Source organism: Anas platyrhynchos, chromosome 7, assembly GCF_047663525.1.
Source record: "Anas platyrhynchos isolate ZD024472 breed Pekin duck chromosome 7, IASCAAS_PekinDuck_T2T, whole genome shotgun sequence".
Taxonomy (NCBI): domain Eukaryota; kingdom Metazoa; phylum Chordata; class Aves; order Anseriformes; family Anatidae; genus Anas; species Anas platyrhynchos.
This window is the reverse complement of record NC_092593.1, coordinates 21167556-21190093: the sequence shown is the minus strand read 5'-3', so window position 1 is coordinate 21190093 and position 22538 is coordinate 21167556. Positions and strand designations below refer to the sequence as shown.

The window sequence follows — 22538 nt, the reverse complement described above, 5'->3', positions numbered from 1 at the left end:
TAAAAGCAGGCTCTCTTCAATTACAAAGGGCTAATAATACAATAATTCATTCAAGTAACGTTAGGGCTGAAAGGGGAGAATTCCATAAAACTTCAGGCGTCTGTCATAATGAAGTAACCAATGCATTATTTCATTGACTAGACCTCACAAAAACAATGTCAAGTATTTCAGTAGGTCTTTATGGATTTTTTTAACCATAGGATAAAGTTAGACTCAATGACATGTACTGCCTTCACATTACACCGGAGTGCTGGGACTGCACCCTTTTCATCATCTACAGGGTGAAACCAAGGAGTCTTTTGCTGCATTGTCAAAGTGCAGGGTTCAAGAAATATGCTATAGCTGCACACTTATGTGAGATTTCATTATTTCTTACTCTGCGTGTGTCAGTCTCAGGAGTTAAAGACTATTTTGCCTAAGGAAAAATGTAGGATTGTGTTAACTGTATATTTATTTAACTGGAATGTATTGTGGTAACTTCTAGTTTATTGAAGTTCAGCAGTATGTTAGAGAACTGCTTAAGTAACTAAAAATTGTATAGCTACCTAAAGATAAGGGAGATTATGCATTGTACGTGCAGACTTGTTTTTCTTGTTAGCATCTGGGAATATAGCCTGTTGTGGCTGAATACATGACACTCCAGCTTGACAAATACATACTTCTGAAATCTAAGCACTCATTTTTAGTAAGTTTCCCCATAGAAATAAAGAAGAGTCACCATCTCATCTTTTGAAAGAAAGTTGCAAGATTTTTGCCTCCAAAGAACAGTCGTGTTTGTGTACAATACCATCAATAAAAGTTTTTTATTCCCATGTGGAGTCGCTCTGTGGTCACAAGATGTCCAAGTTAGAGTCTTCAGTGCCTAAGATTCGGCAATTTGTGCTTGGGATAGAAGTACCCCTGAGGCCGAATCTAAAGGCCTGAATTACTGCAGGTTGTCAAGAAATGTTGATCTGCTTTAGGTAGTCCATGTTATTAGTAATTTAGTCTGTATTTCATGTGTATTTTACTGATTTCATCACACACCATCCACTGCTATATTTCCTAAACACACCACTGATTTAGCATCAGGTAGATGAGGAATGAAGTTAAGCTTCATCAGTTTTTATTGAATTATTGAATCTTGGAAGTAAAAGTTTTATTTTCTTTTATACTCACAAATACTTCAAAATGTCTACATTTACTGAAAGATGCTAAAAGCCTATGTTGCTATACTGTATAAACACCCATGTATGAAACAGAAGTGACTGCAAAATAAATTCTGCATTTTTAACTATGATTATAGTTAAAAAGTTAACTATGATTATAGTTAACTGCAGCCGCAGTTAACAATGGTTGGCTTGTTTCTTTAAAACAACCATGTTTTGGCACTATTCTATTTGTGTTTCTACTGAAATTGTTCAAATCTTACTGTGGAACATTATTCACCCTTAACTTGGTCTATGCTGGCTGTTGATAGATGCAGCTTTCCGAGAGGCTAGTTAATACTTGAATTTTCAGAAAAGTGCTTTTAACTCTAGCAAGAAGATGGGAAGAGTGTTGTGTTGCTGGCCAGCTGCCCAAGTGCTATTGACCACACACACCGCAGCTATGAGCAAACTGCTGCATAATTAGAGAAGCTTTCAAAAGCCCACAAAGCCGCCAGCCCTCTCGGTATGCGAGTCACGGGTGTGTGAGGCACAGTGCCGCTGCCCGTGCCACGCAGCTTGGTGGGGGATGCAGGGCACTGCTGGGACCCTGCATGGAAGCTGGGAATTCAAGCGGATGACTGGCTAGGTGGTGTTTTGAGACCCGGAAAAGGAAAATATGCCTTGAGTCTTGAGACATCCCAGGAGATCCTGCTCTTACTTTGCCATCTCCATGATTATGGGAAAACACAAATCCAAGGCAGGAGAGCAAGAAGGAATCGCTGTTTGTAACCAACCCATGTCAGTGCCACTGGGCTTTACATCTTGTGTCTCCCCTGCCCACAAGCTGAGGAGTACAATTTAAATTACTTGGAAGTCTTTCCTTTCCCTGTTGCACTATTGTGGGCTGAGTGGCCCTGAGCAGGGTGCTGAGGGCAGACCTGTATCTGCAGGCCACACCTATCTCCCCCAGCCTGTCCAGCTCTCTCAGCCAGTCAGGTCGGGCCACATTGTGTCTGGGGGGTGTGTACAGGGCCCCGCTGGTGCTCTGCTCCAGCTCTGCTCGCAGTTGCAGCTCTGCTGGGGACAAATCTGCTCCTGCCAGGGCACAAGGCCCACCGTGCCCACCCGGCCAGGTGGCAGCTGCCGCCATTTTGTTGAACTGCTGCTGGGGGAAGTGGCAGCCACCAAAATGGTGGGTGTCTCTGGGACATTTATTTCTCCTCAGAGGGCTCTGGGACTTGCTGGTCTACTCCAAAAACAGGTAATTTTGTTGGAAAGGGAGCCCGGGGGGGCTGTCTGGTGGGGAGGCTTGGGCAGGGTGTCAGGAGCTGGGACAGACACAAAATTTGGAGGCTTCCAATGTCAGTGCCTAAAACACTTTGTTCTCTCACTTGCTGTTGTATTTTCAAAGATATTTTATTTGTGTATCAACTGCTGTCAGAAGAGAGAGACTGGTTTCATAAACTAGTGGTGTCTTGCTACGTGGGACTGAGGGTGTTTCACTGTTGCAGGCTCACTTTCTGTTAGGCCTGCCAGACCACCATGTCTGTGCTCAGTCACCAGGCCCAGGTATGCCACATTTTTGTAGTCCCAGCATTATCCTGTCATGGACTTCGGGCCATAAACAGCCCTTCTGAGGGCTCCTGCTCCCTGAAGGCCAGTACGAGCAGTGCCATGTTCCTGTCACCACAGACTGACTGAGGGAGCACAACATGGCTGACAGGCCCGGTGCCACATGCCGGCTGCCTGGACGGCCAGGAGGCACGGGCAGCAGGGCTGTGTGGGCCTCAACACAGACCAGGCAAGGGACCTGAAAAACTCTCTGAGGTACGTCCTGACAAATTTGTCTACCCAATTCTTAAAGATAGCTGTCAGTGGAGAGTACCCCACCAGGAAACTCCAGCTTTTCTTCATAACCTTTTTCTTGCTGCTTGTTAGGCCTGTTAGTTTCTGTCCTATGTATGCTGTGAAGAACAGTTCCCTGTCATGCTGCTAATATATATATGCAGATGATTAGTTGTTTGTTTGTTTGTTTGTTTTTCTCAGTTTTCTGGTTATTGTGTTTTTTATGTAAGACTTAAAGGCCAAAAATTAGTTTGGTAATAGATTTTGACTACTTGAAAGGATAGATTGCAGCCTAAGCAACTATGTGACCATAAGGTACCATTAGAAGCAGCATATAAATTGTTTGCTGCTATTTTAACAGAATGAACAGTTAGTGATACAAACATAAAAAGATTTCAAACTGCCTGTTTCCAGCTTTCAGGTGTTTGTTGTTGTATGTGCCTCAGAGTGATACCTGAGGGGCTGGAAACATCTACTCTAAAAGAGGATTCAGTTTGTAAAAAATCTGAAATGCTCTAATAATTGCCTGATGTCTGTCCTGCCTCAGCAAAGTTGCTGTTTTGCACTAGCCCAAAGGCCTTTTAATACTCAAGTTAGGTGCTGTGCTTGCTTACGTGGCTGTGGGTGAGAGAAATGACCCAAAATAACCCTTTTGTTTGGGGCAGAAACATGAATGTTTAACCAAGTGCTGATTTTGAGTTCAGACTTGCTCACCTAAGAGTGGCTTGCAACTTTCTTAGTTTTATTAAATAGGAATGTTAGTAGAGTAACTTCTGAAGGTGAACCTTTTCTCTTGGTCTGTCTCTTGTACTCGGGTGAGCAAATTGCCTTGATCTACTTTTCCATGGAGTTAAATGATGAAGGATTTGTGTCGAACATCTGCTTTGCTTTCTGTGCAGTCCCCATGTATTTCACTTTGAACTGAATGCAGGTTTTTTGAGCGTTCTCTGGAGTTAAGACTATTATCCTCTGAACAAGTGAGGCTCTTCCATTATTTATGTCACATATTCAACTCCTAAAAGAATGTCAGTAAAACTCCTGCTGTTGAAGAAATTAATTTTTTCTATTATTCTTAAGGTGTAAGTAATAGAGTGAGTCACCCTGTGATCTTTTTATTGTGCTATGCTTCACGAACCAGTAAAATTCTGTGTGTAAATGAAAGGAAAAGGTTTTCCCTAGAAATCTCATTTTATATCTAGTGTTTCTAGAGCTAATCAGGTATCATTAAGAAATTACATGATGTTTTAATTCAGAATCCATTTGTTCAAATCTGTGGCTGTCTTCCATTCATTGTTAAAACACACGAGGACTTTCTGTTCTAAAAAGTGATGGAGATCAAAACATTTGCTGTAGCCTCAGAGGATGTGCTGCCATCAGACCAGCAGGTCAGCTAGCAAAGGAAGGTGTTTGCCTGCCTTTGTGTGGAAGCTGGGCCACGATGTTAAGCAGCATGTGGCTCTGTAGTCTACTGAAACAAGCATTTCCCAGGCAGAGAATCCTGCGTCCTGAGCCCTGAGCCCAGTGCTGTTCCTGTAGATTGGCAGGTGTCTTTTCAGCATAAAACACCAGCGGTCCCTGGATATATCACCTTTGTGTTTGCTATTACTCATGGGAAACCATTCTGCTCATACACAGGGTTCGAATCGGTTTTGCACGTGGCCTGCTGATGCGTATTCTTGTTACTTTCAGCACTGGGGCACACAGGGGTGGCATAACTGCTCCCCTCACTGAGACCAGAAGGGAGTCCTCAGCAGAGCCAGGGACTTCAGTAAGATCTGGGAACAGATATAGCTCAAAGAGACGTCCAGTGCTGCAGTGCCTGTCAGTACCTTGCTGAATCAATGTCATAGTTTGTTTTTGATGATCAAATGCTAAACTATTTATAGTTGAGGACAGAACAAAAGGAGTCTTTATGCACTCTCAAATCAGCCTGTTCTAAATGTTTTTCACTAACAGAAAACTACAGTAGTTAAAATAATCAATTGTAAGCAGTTCTTTGATACGCAGCATCTTGTGGTAAATACATCAGCTGTATGGACAAGCATAGGGTTGTTTTTTTCTGAATGATTCAGTAGCTAAGTGTCATAGACATCTGCAAGCCCATGTCTTGCAAGTAGTTTATGCATAGTATGTACAAAGATGATGTTACAGATTGTAGTACTCAGGTAGGATCTAGCCCTACGTGCTTCCTATTGATCAAATTCCTTTTAACCATTCTTATACACTGTTTGCAAACTGCAATGGAACAGTGGGAACTGGGGCTTTGCAGAGGCTGAGACCCTGTTATGTTTAAATATGCAAATGAGTGTATGGATTTAATGAATACATAATTAAATAATAAAGCCAACAGAAGCCTGAAAAACCAATGGTGTGTCCGGGAGTGCTGCAGCGTGTCGCCGTGCTGCCATATTCCATGACGCATTGAGGATGCATTCCTGAAACATGCTGTGGTTAGTAGTTGGATGGATAGTGAAGGCTCCTGTAAGAATCACTGTAGTGGAGGTGCGATGTGTGCAGGGCCTTGAGAAATGCTGTTTGAATAGCCAGGGATATATTTTGCAATAGGAGCCCTTTCCTATTCATATCCCAGGAGTTCTTCCAGAAGAGTTCTCACTGCAAGACAAAGACAGATGAGAGGCCTTGTTCTGACTTACCTGTTGGGACATGCTCGTGCTTTCTGAGGCCTGGAAAGGAAAGCTGGAAGAGGGAACTGACTCCCTGTCAGCATCAGTGAGAGCTTGGCTGGACAGAGCCCCGAGAGCTGTGCTGCTTTGTGCATGCGTGAGCAGATCCTGGAGGGCTTTGCTTGACTTCATTGCTAGAACAGCAGTTATCACTAAAAACAACAGGAATTACATCGACTTAAAGGATTCAAAGAAGTAAAACATGTTCCCCTATGCTCCCCAGTGTCTATCTGATCTGCCCTTGGGCTGAGCATGACAGAGGAACGGGGCCTGCCAAATGATCACATACATGGGGCTGACTTAGCAAGAAGTTGCAGCTTCTTTTATTCTCCAAGGTTTGTCCCTCTAAACAGCTCCATGAAGAGTTATTGCACAGCTTTGTACATTTGCATAATGGAAAACTTTCTTCTTGACAAAAATAATCATCCTAACTAGTGCACAAATGGTTCTTTTCAGGCTTACAGCTGCGGCTCAGTGGCAGCTGGCAGAGCTGATTCGAGTACTGGAATACCTTCCCTGCGTGCCTTTCTATTGAAAAGCCAGGTAAATAACATACTAATTGGCAAACCGTGCATAAGGACTTGCCCATAATGAATTTAGAGCATCATATTCCATTGGTTAAATGGTGAGTCGTGTCTGTTTATATGATACCATTAAATGCTCATGTTGCTTGTTGGGTTACATAAGGCGATATGCAATGCTGAGTCTGAGCTCATAAATTGTCTTCTTAGAGCTGTCACACGTCAGGACAGTTTTATTACTGAGCCTAAACCCATTCCAGCCTAACAAATCAGCATGTTGTAAAGGTTATTGTCATATCATACAATTAAGAAAACCCAGCTACATAAAATAGAAGAATTATTCTCACATCCTTTATTATCTGTCCCAATTCCTGTGTTTTTAATGAATCTCACCCTCTTCCCCTTACATTAATGCCTTAGTTTACAGGTAGAAGTAACACATCAAGATACAGGTGGCAAGTTAGACAAAACATGGTCCTAATGGTGAAAACTATAAAAAATTACAATTTTTTTCTCCTTAGCTCAGAGACCACTGAGCTTAGAGACTGCTGTGAGGAATTCAGCTGAGTTACACCAGGAAAGCTTTCCTGTTTGGGATGTGCTCTGATGTCCCCTGTTAACATCAGGCAGTGATGTGACGGCCTCTGTTTTGTGTGTTTTTTTTTTTTAATCATTATTTTTTATTCAGTGAATCACATCATATTTTTTCCCATTTGTATTGCAAGCAATTGCTTAGGTTGCAAGGGATTTTGTCAGTGCTGTTCTAGGGAGCAGTACAGCCAGGGCACAGAGAAAAGCCGCTCTGAGCTGTTCCTATTTGAAACTGGGGAAAAGCACCGGGCGTCAGCTAGGTAGGGCTCCAGACAGGTGGTGTTGACTGAAAAGGAGCTTCAGTTGTGCTCACTTAGCTAACCTGCTGTGTGCCCACGATGTGTTCAGACAGCCACCATGTACTGGGTGGCTACCAGGTGAATAGTTGTAACAGCTAATGGCAAAGTTTCTTGTGGCATTCCTTATTCAGCTGTACAGAAAGCAAGGCCAGAGCACGTGGGGGAAAGCAATGGTGCCTGGGCCACCACAACTGTATGCGCGCTGTGCTGCTCATAAATCAGCATCAGCCAAACCAAACCTCGCCCCAAAGACTGGGAGGTGCCACTGAAGATTTGCACCAGAGGTCTATGCCAGCAGCCCGGGCAGAGGAGAAGCACCTGGTGTCCTCTAAGTGGCAAAGCAAGCTGCTGCACTCAGGTGCTCCCCACCTGTTTGCATCTTACCTGCCTGCACCCACCTGCCAGAATCAGAGGCTGAGACATACAGCTTGGGCATGGGAATAGCAGAGCGGCAGATGCTGGGACTGAGCCGTCAGGATTGCTCGTCCCTTTGGGATGTTGGACCAGGCCTACCTTCCCTCTTGCAGGCAGAGGATTTAAATGCTAGTGACACTGATTTTCTTAGAACTTGGCATCCTGTATCGGTATTTGCTAGTATTCGGCTATGCTTGACTAGCTATTGGTTCAGCAAATACTGAGAGAAAACTGTTTCTCTTACAGCTTGTGTAAAGCGGGGAGGAATGTTGTGGAACAAAGGTGGAGAGAAATTTGATGGTTTATATAATCCCTCTGACTTGGAGCATTAGTCTTAAAATAAGGATCAAAGCAGGATTGAAGTGTGACTTCTGTTTGAGGATTCATGGTATCATTTAAAAGAACTTTATACTTAACTGTGACCATTCTGAGTTTTGTCTTCTCCATTCTGGTGTTAACCCCAGACTCTCATTAAGAAACTTGGGAATTTTAGGTGTTCAGGTACCATAATGATGACTCTATAAAAGTCATTGATTAATACCTAAAAGTTTGAAGCAAGATTCACATAATGGATTTGTAACTGAAGATGGCTGGAAATATTGTAATTCAGCTCTTCATCTCTGTTCTGGAGTTGATTCTTAGTACTGACTGCCGTTCTTATCATATGAAATGACAAAATCACAACTCAGACTCCCTTTGAAGTACCACATTTATCATTCTCAAGTTACACATTTCCTTGTGATGGTCACTGCTTACAATTTCTAACATGCTATTCATAGGATATTGTGGTGATAAAAGTACATTAATGATAGGAGCTTGTAGTTCTAAATTAATTTCTAATAAGGTGATAGACAGTGATAGCTGCTGCAACATATGATATGCAAGAGAGTTTTTTACTTTAAGATCATAATGTACTAGTTAGTAACCCTAATAGCATTCTGCTGTATTTTAAGGCAACTAAATAGCCTTTTACCCTGGAAGATTTTTTTTGTATTTTTGACCCCAGACAAATATTTAATGTGAAAATTACCTGAGTGCTTCACAGAAGTTAATTCCATCAGGCTGTGGTGTCACGTTAGACATGCCTTGCACTCATTTGTAGTGCACAGGGAGATGCTATTTTATAGCTGCCGGTCTAAGAGGCAGAGTGTGTGAGACGTGTGCTGCTCTCGGTCTTTCTGCACACTTTTTGGCCGGGTTCCCTCTCAGCCAGACCCACGCAGGTGCGGGCACCTGGCATCTGGGCGTGGTGTCCCCAGGAGGTTCCCCTCTCCCAGCCGGTGTCCCCAAGCCCTGCTGCTGGTAGCCTGGTGAGCGGCCAGCAGTGAGCAGCCAGCACCCAGGCGGGGATCGTGCCCCTGGGAGGACTCGGCCCTTGAAGGCAGCTGCCAGGCGGCTGTTCTCAAATGTTTTCGCTGCATGGACATCTTGGAGGCGATTTTCTCCTGCGGTCCCCTTCCCTTCCCTCCGTGGTTGCACAAATAACTTCCTTCTCCAGTCATGGTCCCACAGTGTGCTGTATCCAGCTGAAACGACAGGGGGAAATTCAGACACAATGCAATAAAGCAACTGGAATTTGTTTGTCATAAACCCCGAGGGCATGTTCTCATTACAACAACGAGTGGTATCCAGCAGTTACACTCTTTCATGTTTGCATTACATCCCTCTAAACTGCCGAGATTAGAGCCTGCTTTCAGTGCTGTCTGTAGGTCTTTGCTCGGTTTGACGGGGAGGAAACTTTTCAGCCAGGGCTTGGAACAAAGAGACTTCCTCCACACGACAGCCATTAATCCTACCCTCGCGGGTGGCATAATAGCTTCATTCATTGACCCAAACCAGTTGTTTTAAGAGGAGTGCAAGGGAGTGGGGGCAGCTTACCTCTCACCTGACAGGCAGCCAGCAGCACCCAGGGTCGGCAGCAGCAGGCACAGCCTGGCAGGAGGTGGAGGAGCCCGCTGGGAGCCGACGCCACCGCCCGCAGGTGCCTTGCGTAGCTGCCTAGTTCAGTGCTTCTTCTGTGCGGTCACACAAATACTTGACCAAAGCAGTGCTTTTTTTAGCATGTAAGAACATAGCCCATGCTGGTCTGCGCTGTCTGCTGAGGGTTGTGAAGAACCAATATTTCCAGGAAACAACCAAGATCACAGCAGCCACCACAGCCATCCAGGCGCTACCAGCATTGAAGCGCACAGAGCCATCTCTGCAGTTATCTCCAGAGAGCAGCAGTAACAAAAACTCACTCTCTTATAAAGTGTTTCCTGACTGAACTAACGCAGGAAGAACCCAGTGTTGTAATTAGCCCGTATCCCATGGGCGCAGCAGCGATTACTCCTGTAGGGTTTGCCTAGATTCGAGCATCTGATAGCGCAGCTACATTTACGCTCCTCAGACATCAGGGCTGCGCCCACACGGAGTGCCGGGCGCCTTTGTGCGCAGTGACTCAGCAAGTACAGTTGTTCTGGCAGATGCGTGCCAGTCCAGTATGCACATGCACAATGTTTTCCTAAGTGCACTGAACTTGTAGTTACACGGGCAGTAAAATTCTCACTCAGTCTGTGGGATTTATGTAGGGTTAGACTAACGCATCATATTTCCAAGTCATAAGCCACCAACAAAGAATTAGCAAAGACTGCTGCCATGCTCGGCAGCATGTTTGCACTCTCTGAGCTCTTAAAAATGCTGACGGTATTTTAGAAATCTTTGTCTTTCTGGATGGGGCTTCTTAAAGCTGCGAATTTCTAACTAGATGTGGAAGTGGAAAAAGTTGTTAGTTTCTCTTGTCCATGCTGTCCTGCCCCATTCCCTCCTTTCAGCATTGGCTGGCACAGAAATGCTTTTCTAAACCCCACCTCCCTTGGACTGGAGGAATTCCCCCATTTCTGTTTTGGACAGGTACAATGCGCACGGTCTCAGAGCAGGCGTCCTCAGGGGGAGAAGAGAACTGGCACCGGGGGCATTTTCCACGGGGAATAGGGGACTTGCTCTCCTCTCTTTGTTAGCTGTAGCCTCAGTGGAAGACACAAATTTAGGGGGGTACCTAGCATCCTGCAGAAATCTACTAGTAAATGGACTGAGGCAAATGGAAATATTTATTGCCAGGTTTCTGTGGATGAACTTGTAAAGAAATTAAAGTTAATCCCAAAGAGGGATGGATTGGGTCAAATGCGCAACTAAGAGCAGGGAGGAATACATCAAACTCTGGCAAACTCAGGCCAAATGCCATTGTTATTTGGTGCTTTGCATCTAGAGATCTAATGAGATAGAGATCCAAGCAGTAATCCACGCACACATGCGTGTTGGCAGTACGCTGCCTCTGCCTCGTTACAAACACAGCTGCTGAGGCAGGGCCCTCCCCACGTGTTCGCACAGACCCGCCACGGGAAGCTGAGAAGTCAGCTGAGACCTTTGGATGCTCACTACAGTGCAAATATCAGAGATAAGACATTGCCTAACAACATTTGCCACTGCTGAGAAAGGGGTGGGGTGTCAGCATCTTATTTACTTACGACTCAAGCAGACAGGTCCTTAACACTGTTGATCTTACAGGCGAGAGGAGTGTTAGATATGGGGAGAATTACAACAGTGGAAGCAAACGCTTGCCCTTGTGAATTCTCATGAGCTATATTTAGAATTTAAATCCAAGCATAATTAAACAGTGCTAATGAGACAGAGGGGCTTATCTTCATTTGGTGTATAATTGGTATCACTGATTTCCTCATTCATTTTTTCCTAGTTTTAAAGCCATCTTGTTCTAGTGAAATCTGATGGTAAAAGTTACCCTGCAGTGAGAAAGTACCTGGCCTGGAGCGTAAATTCAGCTGGAAGCCTTTTAAGGGTTGCAGCTTTCTTGATAGCATCAATAACTGACAGCAAAGACACCTGTGAATGTGTGGCCAACACTCAAGAGAGGCACTCCTCATGCAGTGTGCCCTTGAAAAATGCCATTTCACACAGGATTACAAAGGCCATAATGGAGAGGAAAGGCTCACCTCCTATTTCTAGTGAGGCAAATATGGGAAGAGTTTTAATAGTGGTAGGTGAATATCCACCACCATCAGCTGAGGTTTCTGCCTTGAAATATCCTCCAGCTCACCCAGAAATGTGGAGCTGGCACAGGAACTCCTGGTGGCGTTCGGTGGCTGCCATCTTGCAGCTGGTCAGAGCGGAAGATCCCGCTGATCTTACCTGGCCTTAGTGGCAAGCCCGCAGCTAGAGCAGCAGCCTCTGCTACAGCTCTGCCTGTTGCAGCCATTCCTCTGCTGGCTTTGTCTAGGCCACAAAAAAGTCCAGCCCCCTCCTGCTGCAGGTAGCTGTTGGTTTTTGAGCAGCAATAAAATCAGCTCTCGGAGCAGTCTATTTTTACCGATGTCCCACTTCACTTTTCAGTTGTGTCTTTGATTGGCTTCAGGCTCCTTTTTATTATGTCTTACTGCCTCAAATGCACTCAGATTTTTTGAGGGTGTAGTCCTTCTTTTACATCTATTGCTGCAAACTGCAGCAAAATCAGCTGTCTCCTGTGGGGTGGCACATTAATGACTATGTCTCCATACATCTCAGTGCCAGGTGCTTGTGTTTACCTGCTGACGGGTGCTCAGGACCACCGTTCATTCAGTGCAGACTGGATGTGCCTCACATCCTGGTGGGAGTGCTTGCAGCCAGCTGGAATCGGTTCTCAGCAACTGCTTGTGGAATAAGGAGTCTCCAGCCCCTCCTCCCTGCAGTGACCACTGCTAACTAAATGCCCGTCCACCCACTGAGCCAAACCAGTTCAAAGAGGAGCACTGCAGTGGCTGTGAGCAGACTGTTGGATATGAAGAGGGCAGAGCGAGATGAATCCCACAAAACAGCAATTGTTTTTCATCTTGCTCCAGTAATTCAGCACAGACTTGTTCTTTGGGTTGCTGAACCCAAGACTTTGTTTTGTCGTTTTTGAAAGGGGATTTAAACACTTCCCTGCTAAGATGGTTCTGCAGATTAATCTGAGACGTAGGAATTATTACAAGTATTTGGTCTAAAGTTTCCTTTGCTTAGGTTCAAGGGACCACGCTGACCACATCACCTGTAGTAAATGCCCCTCCATCTTTTCAAGGCAGCCTCCTTGGACCACTTGGGGCTGTGCTGCTGTTCCAGGAGGTGAGACTTGCAGCTGTCCTTCCCCTTTATCACTGCCTAGCTGAGCTGCTCTGTCAGCACGGTTTTAGCTTTCTAGGGGAGCAGATCATTTCAGAAGTTGTTCCTCCTCAAAATAAATGTCTTCATCTGCATATAAATTTCACAGAATGGCATGTCTGCTCGTGCTGCTTTTTCACATTTCTAGTCTGAGTGCTCAACCACTTAACACCGCCCTGTGGCTGAACAGCGATGAGAGATGCCACTGGTGACCCAAAGAAGTGAGAGCAGCAGCCAGCACAGGTGCTTGGCTTGTGAGCAGCCAGAGCTGCAACCACTTGGCTCTTTTTTTAGCCCAGCTAAAAAGATGCCCTTTTCCAGGAAGGTTTCTCTCTGACTTAGCTGTGAAGCGGAGTTCCTGTCTGCCTGTGGCTATGAAGAAAAGCCCTACGGCTCTCAAAAGTTGTGGTGACTTACGTCTTACCAAATTTTAAAATCTATCTTTGCCTTCTGCTGCCCTAAACATAATTTTCAATCACATTATTTTTTAAACCATCTTAGCTTAACTGCTGGGGAGCCCCACTGGCAGGATTAAACAGCTGTTTTGGTTCCTGCCAAGGGTGGGTGAAATGGCAAGCACCAGCTCTGCCTCCCTGGCTGCTGGGGGACCTGGAAAGGCACCGATGGCACAGCGCTCGCAGACAGCTGCAGAAGGCAGCTGAGGGCATCAGTTATTAGTTGCCTAATCAGTTCGAATTCACAAAGCACATTCCTACTGTTTGTTTTTTTTTCCTTTTTTTTTCTTTTTTTAGTGAGCTATATACAGGTCATGTTGCCTGCCCTTCTCTAGTGAAGCACACCTGCTGGATAAGCAGCAAAACTCCCCCTTGCATAGGACGTGGGGCTAGAAGCAAAGGCCTTGCACTTGAACCGCACTGTGTGCGCTCCCGGGCTGTTCTCAGCATGACAGCCCAGAGCAGAGGTTGCCCATGTTTAGCTCAGTATGCGATAAGAACAGCTTCCTATTACTCTTAATCCTTTTGAAGAGTTCTCCTTGAAGAGAGCACAGTGTCTCTCCTCTAACAGGCGACACAGGTGTGAGAGCAAGCGAGCTGCTATTGCAGCCTGCCTCTTGAAAACCACTTCTGTGCCTTGGGGGTGCCTCGGGTGTCGGGCATAGAGCAGTGTCTGTGGGTGCTCTCCCACCGGCTGGCTCATGGCCCTCCCTCGGGCCGGCCCGCTGCTTCTACCCCAGCCACAGAGCTCTGCAGAGGAGGTGACCAGGGCTTGCAGGCCATCAGGCAGCGGATGTTGGTGCCAGCATCTGTTTCTTTCTGCTGGGGCCCTGAGAAGTTCAGAAAGCCTTGGCTTTCCCTGGGAGGACAGCATCTGAGGAGTTCAAGGCAAGAGGTGACAGTAGGACCCCTCTGCTCTGTGGAGGAGCCAAGCAGGTTGCCCAAATGCGTTGATTAACAAAGCCATCTGAGTTCCCTGCCCTTTAATAGATCGCTTTCAGTGTCTATCTCTTCCTACACACCACAAAACAAAAAACACTTTTTTTTAGCAAGCCTGTGCTACCCTTTCTGAGTGCTAGTGCATGGCACCACCCAGAAAAGACACAGCTTTTGGGTGAATAAGGAAAGAAAAAAATGTGAGTGGAAGATGAAGAAGACAAGCATCTGAGATGCCCTCAGGCCTTACCCTACAATATTACCTCTGTCAGCAGCCGCTGAGGCAGCACATCTTTCGCAGAAGGGGCTGTTGGTGTATGTACTGAGAGATGGCGATGAGTTGGCCAAGGCTGGAGCAAGCACTGCCGCTAGCTGGTGAGTTCCTGGAGCAGACCACGCTTAGCCTGAGCTCCAGCAATCTGAACCTGCCAGGTAAGGTCATGCTAGTGTGCCTCTGTGTGAGTGAGGGATGGTAGTTCCCAACAAGCATTTCAAAAATATTTGGCTCAATTCTTCAGGGTTCTAGCTATCTCACCCCAAATTCCTCAAAGTCTTCCTACTCCTTTGTGACATGTAGTTTAAAGCTAAAAATATTCAGAAGCACAATGCAATCCAGAAGGATGTTATTTTTATTACTTTTTTTTTTTGCTAGGAAGGAAAATGGTCAAGAAGTGGGTTAGGAACAATATGTTCCTTTTCATTATTAAACAGGTACTTCCCAGAGACCTTTTTTTTTTCCCTTCTCTCTGACCAGGTGTTGCTTGTAAGATGGATAAGAAATACATTCCAAATAAAAATGTAACCTTTAAACAAAAGGTATTAACAGTATTACAATTTTTTTTGAAGTCATTTAGAGTTTTTAAAAAGCCATTTTGAATGCCCAGCATGTTATTTGGCAACACACAGACTTCCAGTTGGTTTCTATTTTCTTAGCAGTTGTAGTTGCTTTCTAACAGGATTTTATCCAAGTACTGTTTATATGTACAAAAACATCTCCTGATGTCAGACGTCTGAGCCTTAGGAAACCAGTGTCACTGCCTGGGACCTCATTTGTTCTGTTCCCTGTTTTGTGTGAACACAAGCCCACCTAAAGGCATAAACAGTGTTGTGAAATAACTTCTCATATCTTTTCTTACAAGTCTAGCTTTTAGCATCATAGTTGATTAAGCTTGACTAGTGTCTACTGACTGTTAAAACTGAGCCTCTGTTTATAAAAATGTCAACATTTGCTTCCAAATTTTTATGTTTCTTAAACAAGCTGTGCTATTCCTCTGTTAGCTTGATTTCCCAGATCTTTTCTTTAAATTCTGTAAGCATTGCCTGATGGTACATGCCAGCCCCTATCAGTGCACATCTCCATGGGTATGTAGAAACTCCACAATGGGAGGTCTGAAGCGTTTGGTTTGTTTTTAATGACTATTCTGAACATTCAGAAAATGGAATTTCTTGGGAAGTCAGCTTGAAGGATAAGGTGGAGATGGTAGCAGGGTGGACGCTGCTAATCTCAGCTACTGACCTAGCTGTGCGACACGCGGCACACACATTGCAGCATGGAGAAATTGAAGCTGTTTCTCTAATAGCAGGTGAGAATGTAGTGGTGTTTGTTTAAGATACTTGGCTGTTTGTGGCTAACATTCATCTAAGGAGCAAGAAGAGTGAAAGGAGCTGTTTGTTCATGAAATCTGCCAGCAGAGGAAGGTGCTTGATTGCAATGAGTGGGAAGAGACGGCTTCGAGGAGCTTGATCCTAGGCAGTGCTGTAAGTGTCCTTGCAGCACACCAGAAAGTCCAGAAAAGCCAACCCCCCGCGACCCCAATAGTTCCAACACCCCAGTCAAACATAAAGCCTGCAGCTCTACATGGCTTTTACTGATGACTAATAGTGGAGAAAGGGTCCTTGCAGTGAAATCTTGATTTATCTTCATTGTCTTCTCACCAGCAAGCCTATGTCAAATGCAGGCTTTGAAGCTTAGGTTCACAACTTATGTTGCATTTCATAGTTTCTGCTGGGGTTTCATAGCCCACCTATAAGCTGCAAATTCCATGAACAAAGTGTATGAATTTGCAACCACTTGCCTGCAAAGAGCAAACAGCTCTTGGACATGAGAACTGTTATTAAAATGGGTTGTTTTGTTGGCAGAAGTGGCTTTCACTGTTACCATAGGTTGCCCAAGGTGAGTCTGACCTCTGTGGTTTCTCTGAAGCTCTCTTGTGGGTGAGCTGAGCAACATTGGAATGCAGCTTTTAAGGATTAGCTGAGCCCAACAAATACAGGAAACTGTGCTGAGAAAGTAATACTACATTGCACAACAAAGGAAAAACCTTATCTTCTGATCCTGTAGGATAAAAGTTCCAAGGCTGAGAACTTGACTACTTGGTAGGGCCATACTCGGCTTGTAACTGCAGCATAATCACCTTTGCAGCCTTCTCTCAGGGCAAAATTCTGCCTTTGCAGGTATACGAAGGGGCAGTGGAGAGGTAGGTGTGTGGCCAACAGACAGAGCTGGGACTGTATTCTCCTGCTGAGGAACAATGATGAGGACTCTTCCCAAGGAATAAGGTAACAAAACATGAACCCCACCAAACCTTTCTCGATGAGAGCAGGCCTCCACATGCCAGTTCTGACGGGGCCCAGGCTGTGGCCTTTGAATTACGAGTCTTGATGGAGTTGCTTGTGCCAAGTGTATCACAAAAACACCACCTTGGTATTAGCGTGCAACTGAACTAACGTGCAAGGGATATTCCTAAGAAACACCACTTGGCCCTCAGAGTGAAATCCCAATGTGCTAGCTGTACACTGTCAACTGAATGTGTTCACAAGGCCTATGGATAAACGTGAGTTGAGGCTTCTGGAAAAGGATGTATTTATTCCTTACTAAGCTTACTGCTCCTTTCTGCAAAGCTCTTAGCAACTTGACATGTTACAAATATCTATGCTTTAACTTTTATGGAGCTTTCTCTCTCTGTCTGGGGAAGGTGATGGGGTGGGCAGAACTGTTGAAGAATCACCTGTGGTAAATGAAGTTTTATTATGTTTGATTAAGTGAGCAGTTTTTTGAGATCATTCTTGCATCTTAAATAATTCACTTTTAAAAAAAAAGTGCTATGGTGAGTGTTGGCTCCTCATACTACAGCTAAAAAACAGTTTCCATCACAGATGGTGTAGGCAAATCACAAAGAATTTTTGCTTTTACTAGAAGGCCCAGCACAGGGCTGTACAAATACATGTCATTGGCAATGCTCTGGAGAACATACAGAGCACGATGACAAAGCACGAATTACTTACAAACGCAGAAATATTTTGCGGTGTAGTTTTTGCCTACACCCATTACAGGATTCAAACCTAGACCGAAACAGATTCTAGGTGCCCAGCTCCAACTGATGAATAAAATCTGAGCTCGATGCCAGGGAGGCTTCCATGGTAGGGAGGGATTGTCAACATTTGTTTGACTAGTACAGACAAAGCCTGGTGTATAATTGAGGAAGACAAGACATCATGATCAAACATCAGCGATCCTTATCCTGCCCCTTAAATTTAATTCCATAATCAGCACTTATATCACGGAGAGGCTGTAGATATTACCCAGGCTTCTCCTTCAGCATTGCACTATCTAAAATGAGTCTTGCCTGTAAGGATCTGTTTTCTTCAAAACAAACTTTGATCCTGCCCCTTGCTTAGCTTGACAAGCTGCCAGCAAAATTCTGGATTTTAGGAATAGCTTAAGCTCAGCCCATTCCTGCCTTCAATCATTTGGTTTTACAGTTATCTGTGATTCCTCAAAGTACTATCATACAGCATCCAGCTGGCATCCATTTGAATATAGTTGTGCTGCTGAAGGGGAAAGAAAAAAAAGATAACACCATCATTAAGCAGCCTAATCTTGCAAATTCAGCAAAAATAAACTATTGCGCGCCATCTCGTGGCACTGCACAGCTATTTCCTGGCAACACGCTGGAGCTCCAACCATGACAGTGAGATTTAATGTTTGACAGGGTTGCTTAAAAAAATGGCCGTCAGGGTTAGAAAGAGCCCATTATACGACCACACTAAAGCTTCAAAGCATTCATCATCATTAACGCTTTATCCACACTTGCATCTCGACTTTGTATCCTTAGCAGCTGTCTCCTGGAGCCGCAGCAGAGCCTCAAGCTGCAGAATGCACCTCTTTGACATGTGCTTGTGGTTTCTCAAGCAGAGCCATAGAGATGCTCCGCACCCAAAAAAACAGCTGAAGCACTGAACACCACTGCAGCCTTTTGTGGAACAGGAAAATCCTTCCATCTTCCAGTAAGTCATATACACGTTAATCATTCTTAATTATATGCAGGACTTAAGAGATTCTTGGTATGTCCACCTTCTTGTCTCCTGTCAGCACAGGAAGAACTCCGTATGTTGATGTTTAAAATAAAGCTAGTGTGCTTATTCATAACTGTTCATTAACAGCTGAATGTATGAACTGATGGAAACAAGGTTAGACTAGCTGTCAGTCCCTTCATGTATCTTCAGTCTTTCTTCCTGCTTACTCTTCTAAAGGGGGAAAAAAGTCACTAAAGATCCTTGACATGAAGTGATTAAGCCATGATTTCCCTAAATCAAGCTAAGGAAATCAAACTACAAGGATAAAGTACAATATTAGGGGTTCTGGTCCTTACTTCTAAGTGACATGTTTTTGATTCGCACTTTTAATTTATTAGCTGGGAGATTAGAGCTTAAATTCTGCACCACTGAATCATCTCCAAGTTTGAAACTGTGTTGTCTTCAGCAGAACTGCCTTTCTTCCACCACTCACACCCATCAAGTCGCTGGATACATTAAGGTGTCTTCTTGATTGCGTTAAGTAACAGAAGTGCACGACTTCAGATTAAGCATTCTATTTTTTTCTGCTATTAGAGACAACTGCACAACTATGAAAGTTTGCAGCTTGCAGTTGGAAAGCACAGAAACATATCAGCTAACCTCAGGTATTACTCTAAAGGACATTGTGCCATCCTATAAGAACAATCAAAAAGGCATCTGATTACAATCAGTAATTACAATCCTGGTAACAATTGCTCTAAATTTGGTACGTGACAAACCTATTTCTACTGCTCTTGGGTTAAAGAAGGAAAATAATGATGAGGACTGTAGCTGGGAAGGTTGTAAATTTACAGGAAGGACTGCTAGACCTGTAAGGCTTTTTGAAGCTCAATACCAACAGACTTTCTTTATACACAGTAAAGGAAAGAGGGAATATCCTTATTCTCATTCCAAGGTTTAATTCTGAGGTATGTGATACTGGATTTACAAAAGTAAATACATTTCTGACAAGCAGCGAGCCCTGTACTTACCAAGGCAGAGAAGACTCCAAGCAGTTAAGAAAATAAACTGCTCACAGTGTGAAAAAGTAAAGGTTTTGGGGTATTTGACAGACCTTTAAAAGCATAACAGCTGATGAGGAAACATGCAGTAGTGGGCCAAAAAAAAAAAAAAAAAAAAAGACAAATACTTAAGTGATAAAGATAAGGCAGGACAGCAGGTATTAGATAAGGCTTCCACTTGAACTAATTCTTTGAATTGTTACGATAAGCAATTAGATGCACCTAGTATTCCAAGCAGTGAGCAGGCACACTGCGTTGCTGAAAGGGATTATGTGGCTGTGGAGACAGATGTGGGCTCCAGCTTGCTGATGATACTCCCAAAGTTTGAACATATTAGTAGCAAACACATATGAAATCCCAGTAGTATAGAAGGACTGGAGCAGTGTAGAAGAGTTTTCCACATCAGTTGCACCTGACACCTGGAGCTCAAGCACTATCACCTGGAGTACAGCACACATACCAGGTTATATACATGGAAGTCTACAATTAATCTGTAATTTTCATCCTGAACATCAATTTAAAAAAAAAGTTTGAAACATTTGCAGACAGATTTCATGACTCATTGCTACAACAGATCTAGCCACTTCTACTGACCCTGCTTCTACTAGGAAGTCTGGCATTCCCCTCTTAGATCTGTTCCTCTGGACATGAGCCCTTGTGCTTGAGAGAGTTAAGCTCAGAACAGTTGCAAGAATTTCAGCATTAAGCAAATAAACGTGCTATTTTGTCACATGGGATAAAATTCCAGGAATTTATTGCTGTATGTATGCTTAATCCATTAATTTGTCTTACAGTAGTCATGAAGTGCCAAATTGTGTGCTACATTTAACATTTCCTGCATTCCCTTCCAAATGCCATTTTACAGTGGGCGTGTGAAACAACGCAGCAGCAGTCACAAAACATGGCTTGAGCATCTCTCAAGAGCTCAAAATAAAGATTTGTGTACAAGCTGAATAACAAGATGTCAGTTAACAGGTCACTCAGCAACTTTAATAGAAATACCTTTAGGTGGAAGTTTTGCACTGTTAAAATTTACAATTCAGACTAAACATTCTCATCCCCACTGTAGTAACAAGATACTCGCAAAGACAAGAACTATGGTATGTAAATGTCACACGCAAGAACTGCTTCATTTCTATCAGAAGCAAAAGTTGCTAATAATAAGCAAGGAGAGGCCTAGCAGACTAAGGCTATCAGCCTATATTAAAAACATATACCTCCGAGTTTGGCAGTGGAATTCTATTTACCACCTTGAATTTTATTTTTATTTTTTTTGGCTAAGTACCAGTACTCTTCCTCCCCACCCACCAAGCACACTTTATAAATCCCCTTTATTTTTATTATACCTCCATATTATTTACAGGATTCCTAAAGATTAAGTACAAACTAGTATGAAATTAATGATAGTTTGCTCTTCAAATATGTATCCCATGGCTAAATAAATACCAAGCCAATTCAACAGAGTGATCTGGAGTTATGATTCAGAAGCTTGTGTATCTGTGATGCCAGATGTTTTCTCATTGACGGCCAAGGATTCACTTGATTTGTCAACAATAGTCGCCTTAGAAGTTGGGGTAGCACTATCCAAGGTGAGTGTAGAGGTCTGTTCTACATTTACAGTAGTGCCAGGGTCAACGGAAAAGCTTCCAGCTTGAGTCATGGAGGGAAGCAAATCTGTAGGCACTGTAGAAACCTCTGTGACCAAAGGAAGCAGGGGAACACATTTTGGTGGCATCGATAGAGGTGTTATTCCCATTAGATTCAGAGGCGGCAAAGACGGAAGAGTTGGCAAACCTAAAAAAAAAAGAACAAAAGCAGTGAGCTGCTACATATCACAGATCTGGATAGATTCTGTGTTAGTTTAAAACCTTCCCCTTCTCTAATCCTCTATTTAATTTCAAATGGCTACCTCTTCTCCAAGAGGAGCGTGAGCACAATGTACCTGCAGTACTGATTCGGCAGACGAGTTTCAAAGCCCAATATATTTTGGAGACAAAGAATCAGAATAAACAAGTTTGTTTCCGCCTCCCCAGAGGACTAGGACTTTAACGCATTAATACTGATGATTAGATTTTTCTGGCTTTCACTTAAGCTGCCAGAAAAAAAACTAACGAGAACCTTATTCCATGTAAGCTTTCCATTTCTTTTTGCTTGTTCCATATGTATCTTCAGCAGTTTTATTTTATTCAAAACCATAAATCTAGCATTAGTTGGTACTTCTGGCATTCAATCAGGGTTCTTCAATCTCCTTGTCCAGCAAACAAGAGAGCACCTCATATTTTCTTCCACCCATAAAACTACATACTTTATTTCTTGGCACAGGACAATCTCTCCTGGGGTTATAAATCAGGTAATATGAGATGAAACAACTAAACACAGACACAGGCTTAGAATTAGTTTATCTCAAAACATATTCCTTGCCTACCCAATCTGGGCACTAATGTCAACTCCCATCTCCAGCAAACATTCAATTTATCCTCTTTAGGACTCCACCAGATGGTTCTAAATGAGAGTGTCAAAGATCATCAAGGAGAGACCTGCTATTACAGTGTTTCAGTTTGCAGAAGCACTTACCAGGCTGTATGATTTCTGGAACGATGTGTGGTGCTGGTAAATTAAGTTTGGACAGATCAGTCAGGTTGGGAAGCCCTGCTGGTAACGGCATCAGACCTGAGAGGAGAGTGGAAAAATGACAGTTGAAAATTTCAAGCTTTTTTTTCCCCCGTATCTGGGATCTTATTATTTGAAGTTGTTTCATATTGCTTTACATCTTGATTATCATCTTTACATATAAAAATACAAATTCACTTGACTTTCAACTTCAAGTTACACAATGAAAAAAAAGTTACCAACTGCAGGAAGATAGGACTAGTAAATATACAATCCTAATCTTTCACATTTTCCTGAGGAAAACAGAATCTTATTTCAAGGAATAAACATTATTTAATTTCAAAGTTCAGCTTTTTAATAAAAGTTATTTCATTGCAGCACTGTACCAGAAGCCTTCCATTCCTAGCTTGAATGTCAGAAGATCATAATAATATGAAATACAGGAAAAAAAAAGAAACAACAGTATTAAGGATCGGAAATACTATTCTTAGTCTTTTCTATTCAGTTTATAATTGAAGTTAAACACA

General features: G+C 43.5%; 1 protein-coding gene and 1 long non-coding RNA gene across 7 annotated transcripts in view; one reads left to right on the top strand and one right to left on the bottom strand.

Annotated features, from left to right (window-relative positions):
• Positions 1 to 1585: 1585 nt before the first annotated feature.
• LOC106016924 (uncharacterized) overlaps positions 1586 to 22538 on the top strand; it is a 26303-nt gene continuing 5350 nt past the window's right edge. For 2 of the 6 annotated variants that reach the window (XR_011810628.1, XR_011810627.1), the window contains exons 1-5: positions 1591 to 2391; positions 6116 to 6202; positions 14317 to 14476; positions 16499 to 16603; positions 18160 to 18331. This is a non-coding gene — a long non-coding RNA (uncharacterized lncRNA). Of the gene's footprint in view, positions 2392 to 2675; positions 2958 to 6115; positions 6203 to 14316; positions 14477 to 16498; positions 16604 to 18159; positions 18332 to 22538 lie in introns of those variants that run through there. The other 4 variants (XR_011810631.1, XR_011810629.1, XR_011810626.1 and 1 more) reach the window with 4 other exon arrangements.
• The window catches only part of GORASP2 (golgi reassembly stacking protein 2), a 15813-nt gene continuing 13413 nt past the window's right edge, over positions 20139 to 22538 (bottom strand). The window contains exons 9-10 of the mRNA XM_027461446.3: positions 21976 to 22071; positions 20139 to 21195 (exon numbers count right to left, since the gene is read on the bottom strand). Coding sequence (XP_027317247.1) covers positions 20876 to 21195; positions 21976 to 22071 — 416 coding nt within the window. The 3' untranslated portion in view covers positions 20139 to 20875. The remainder of the gene's footprint in view (positions 21196 to 21975; positions 22072 to 22538) is intronic.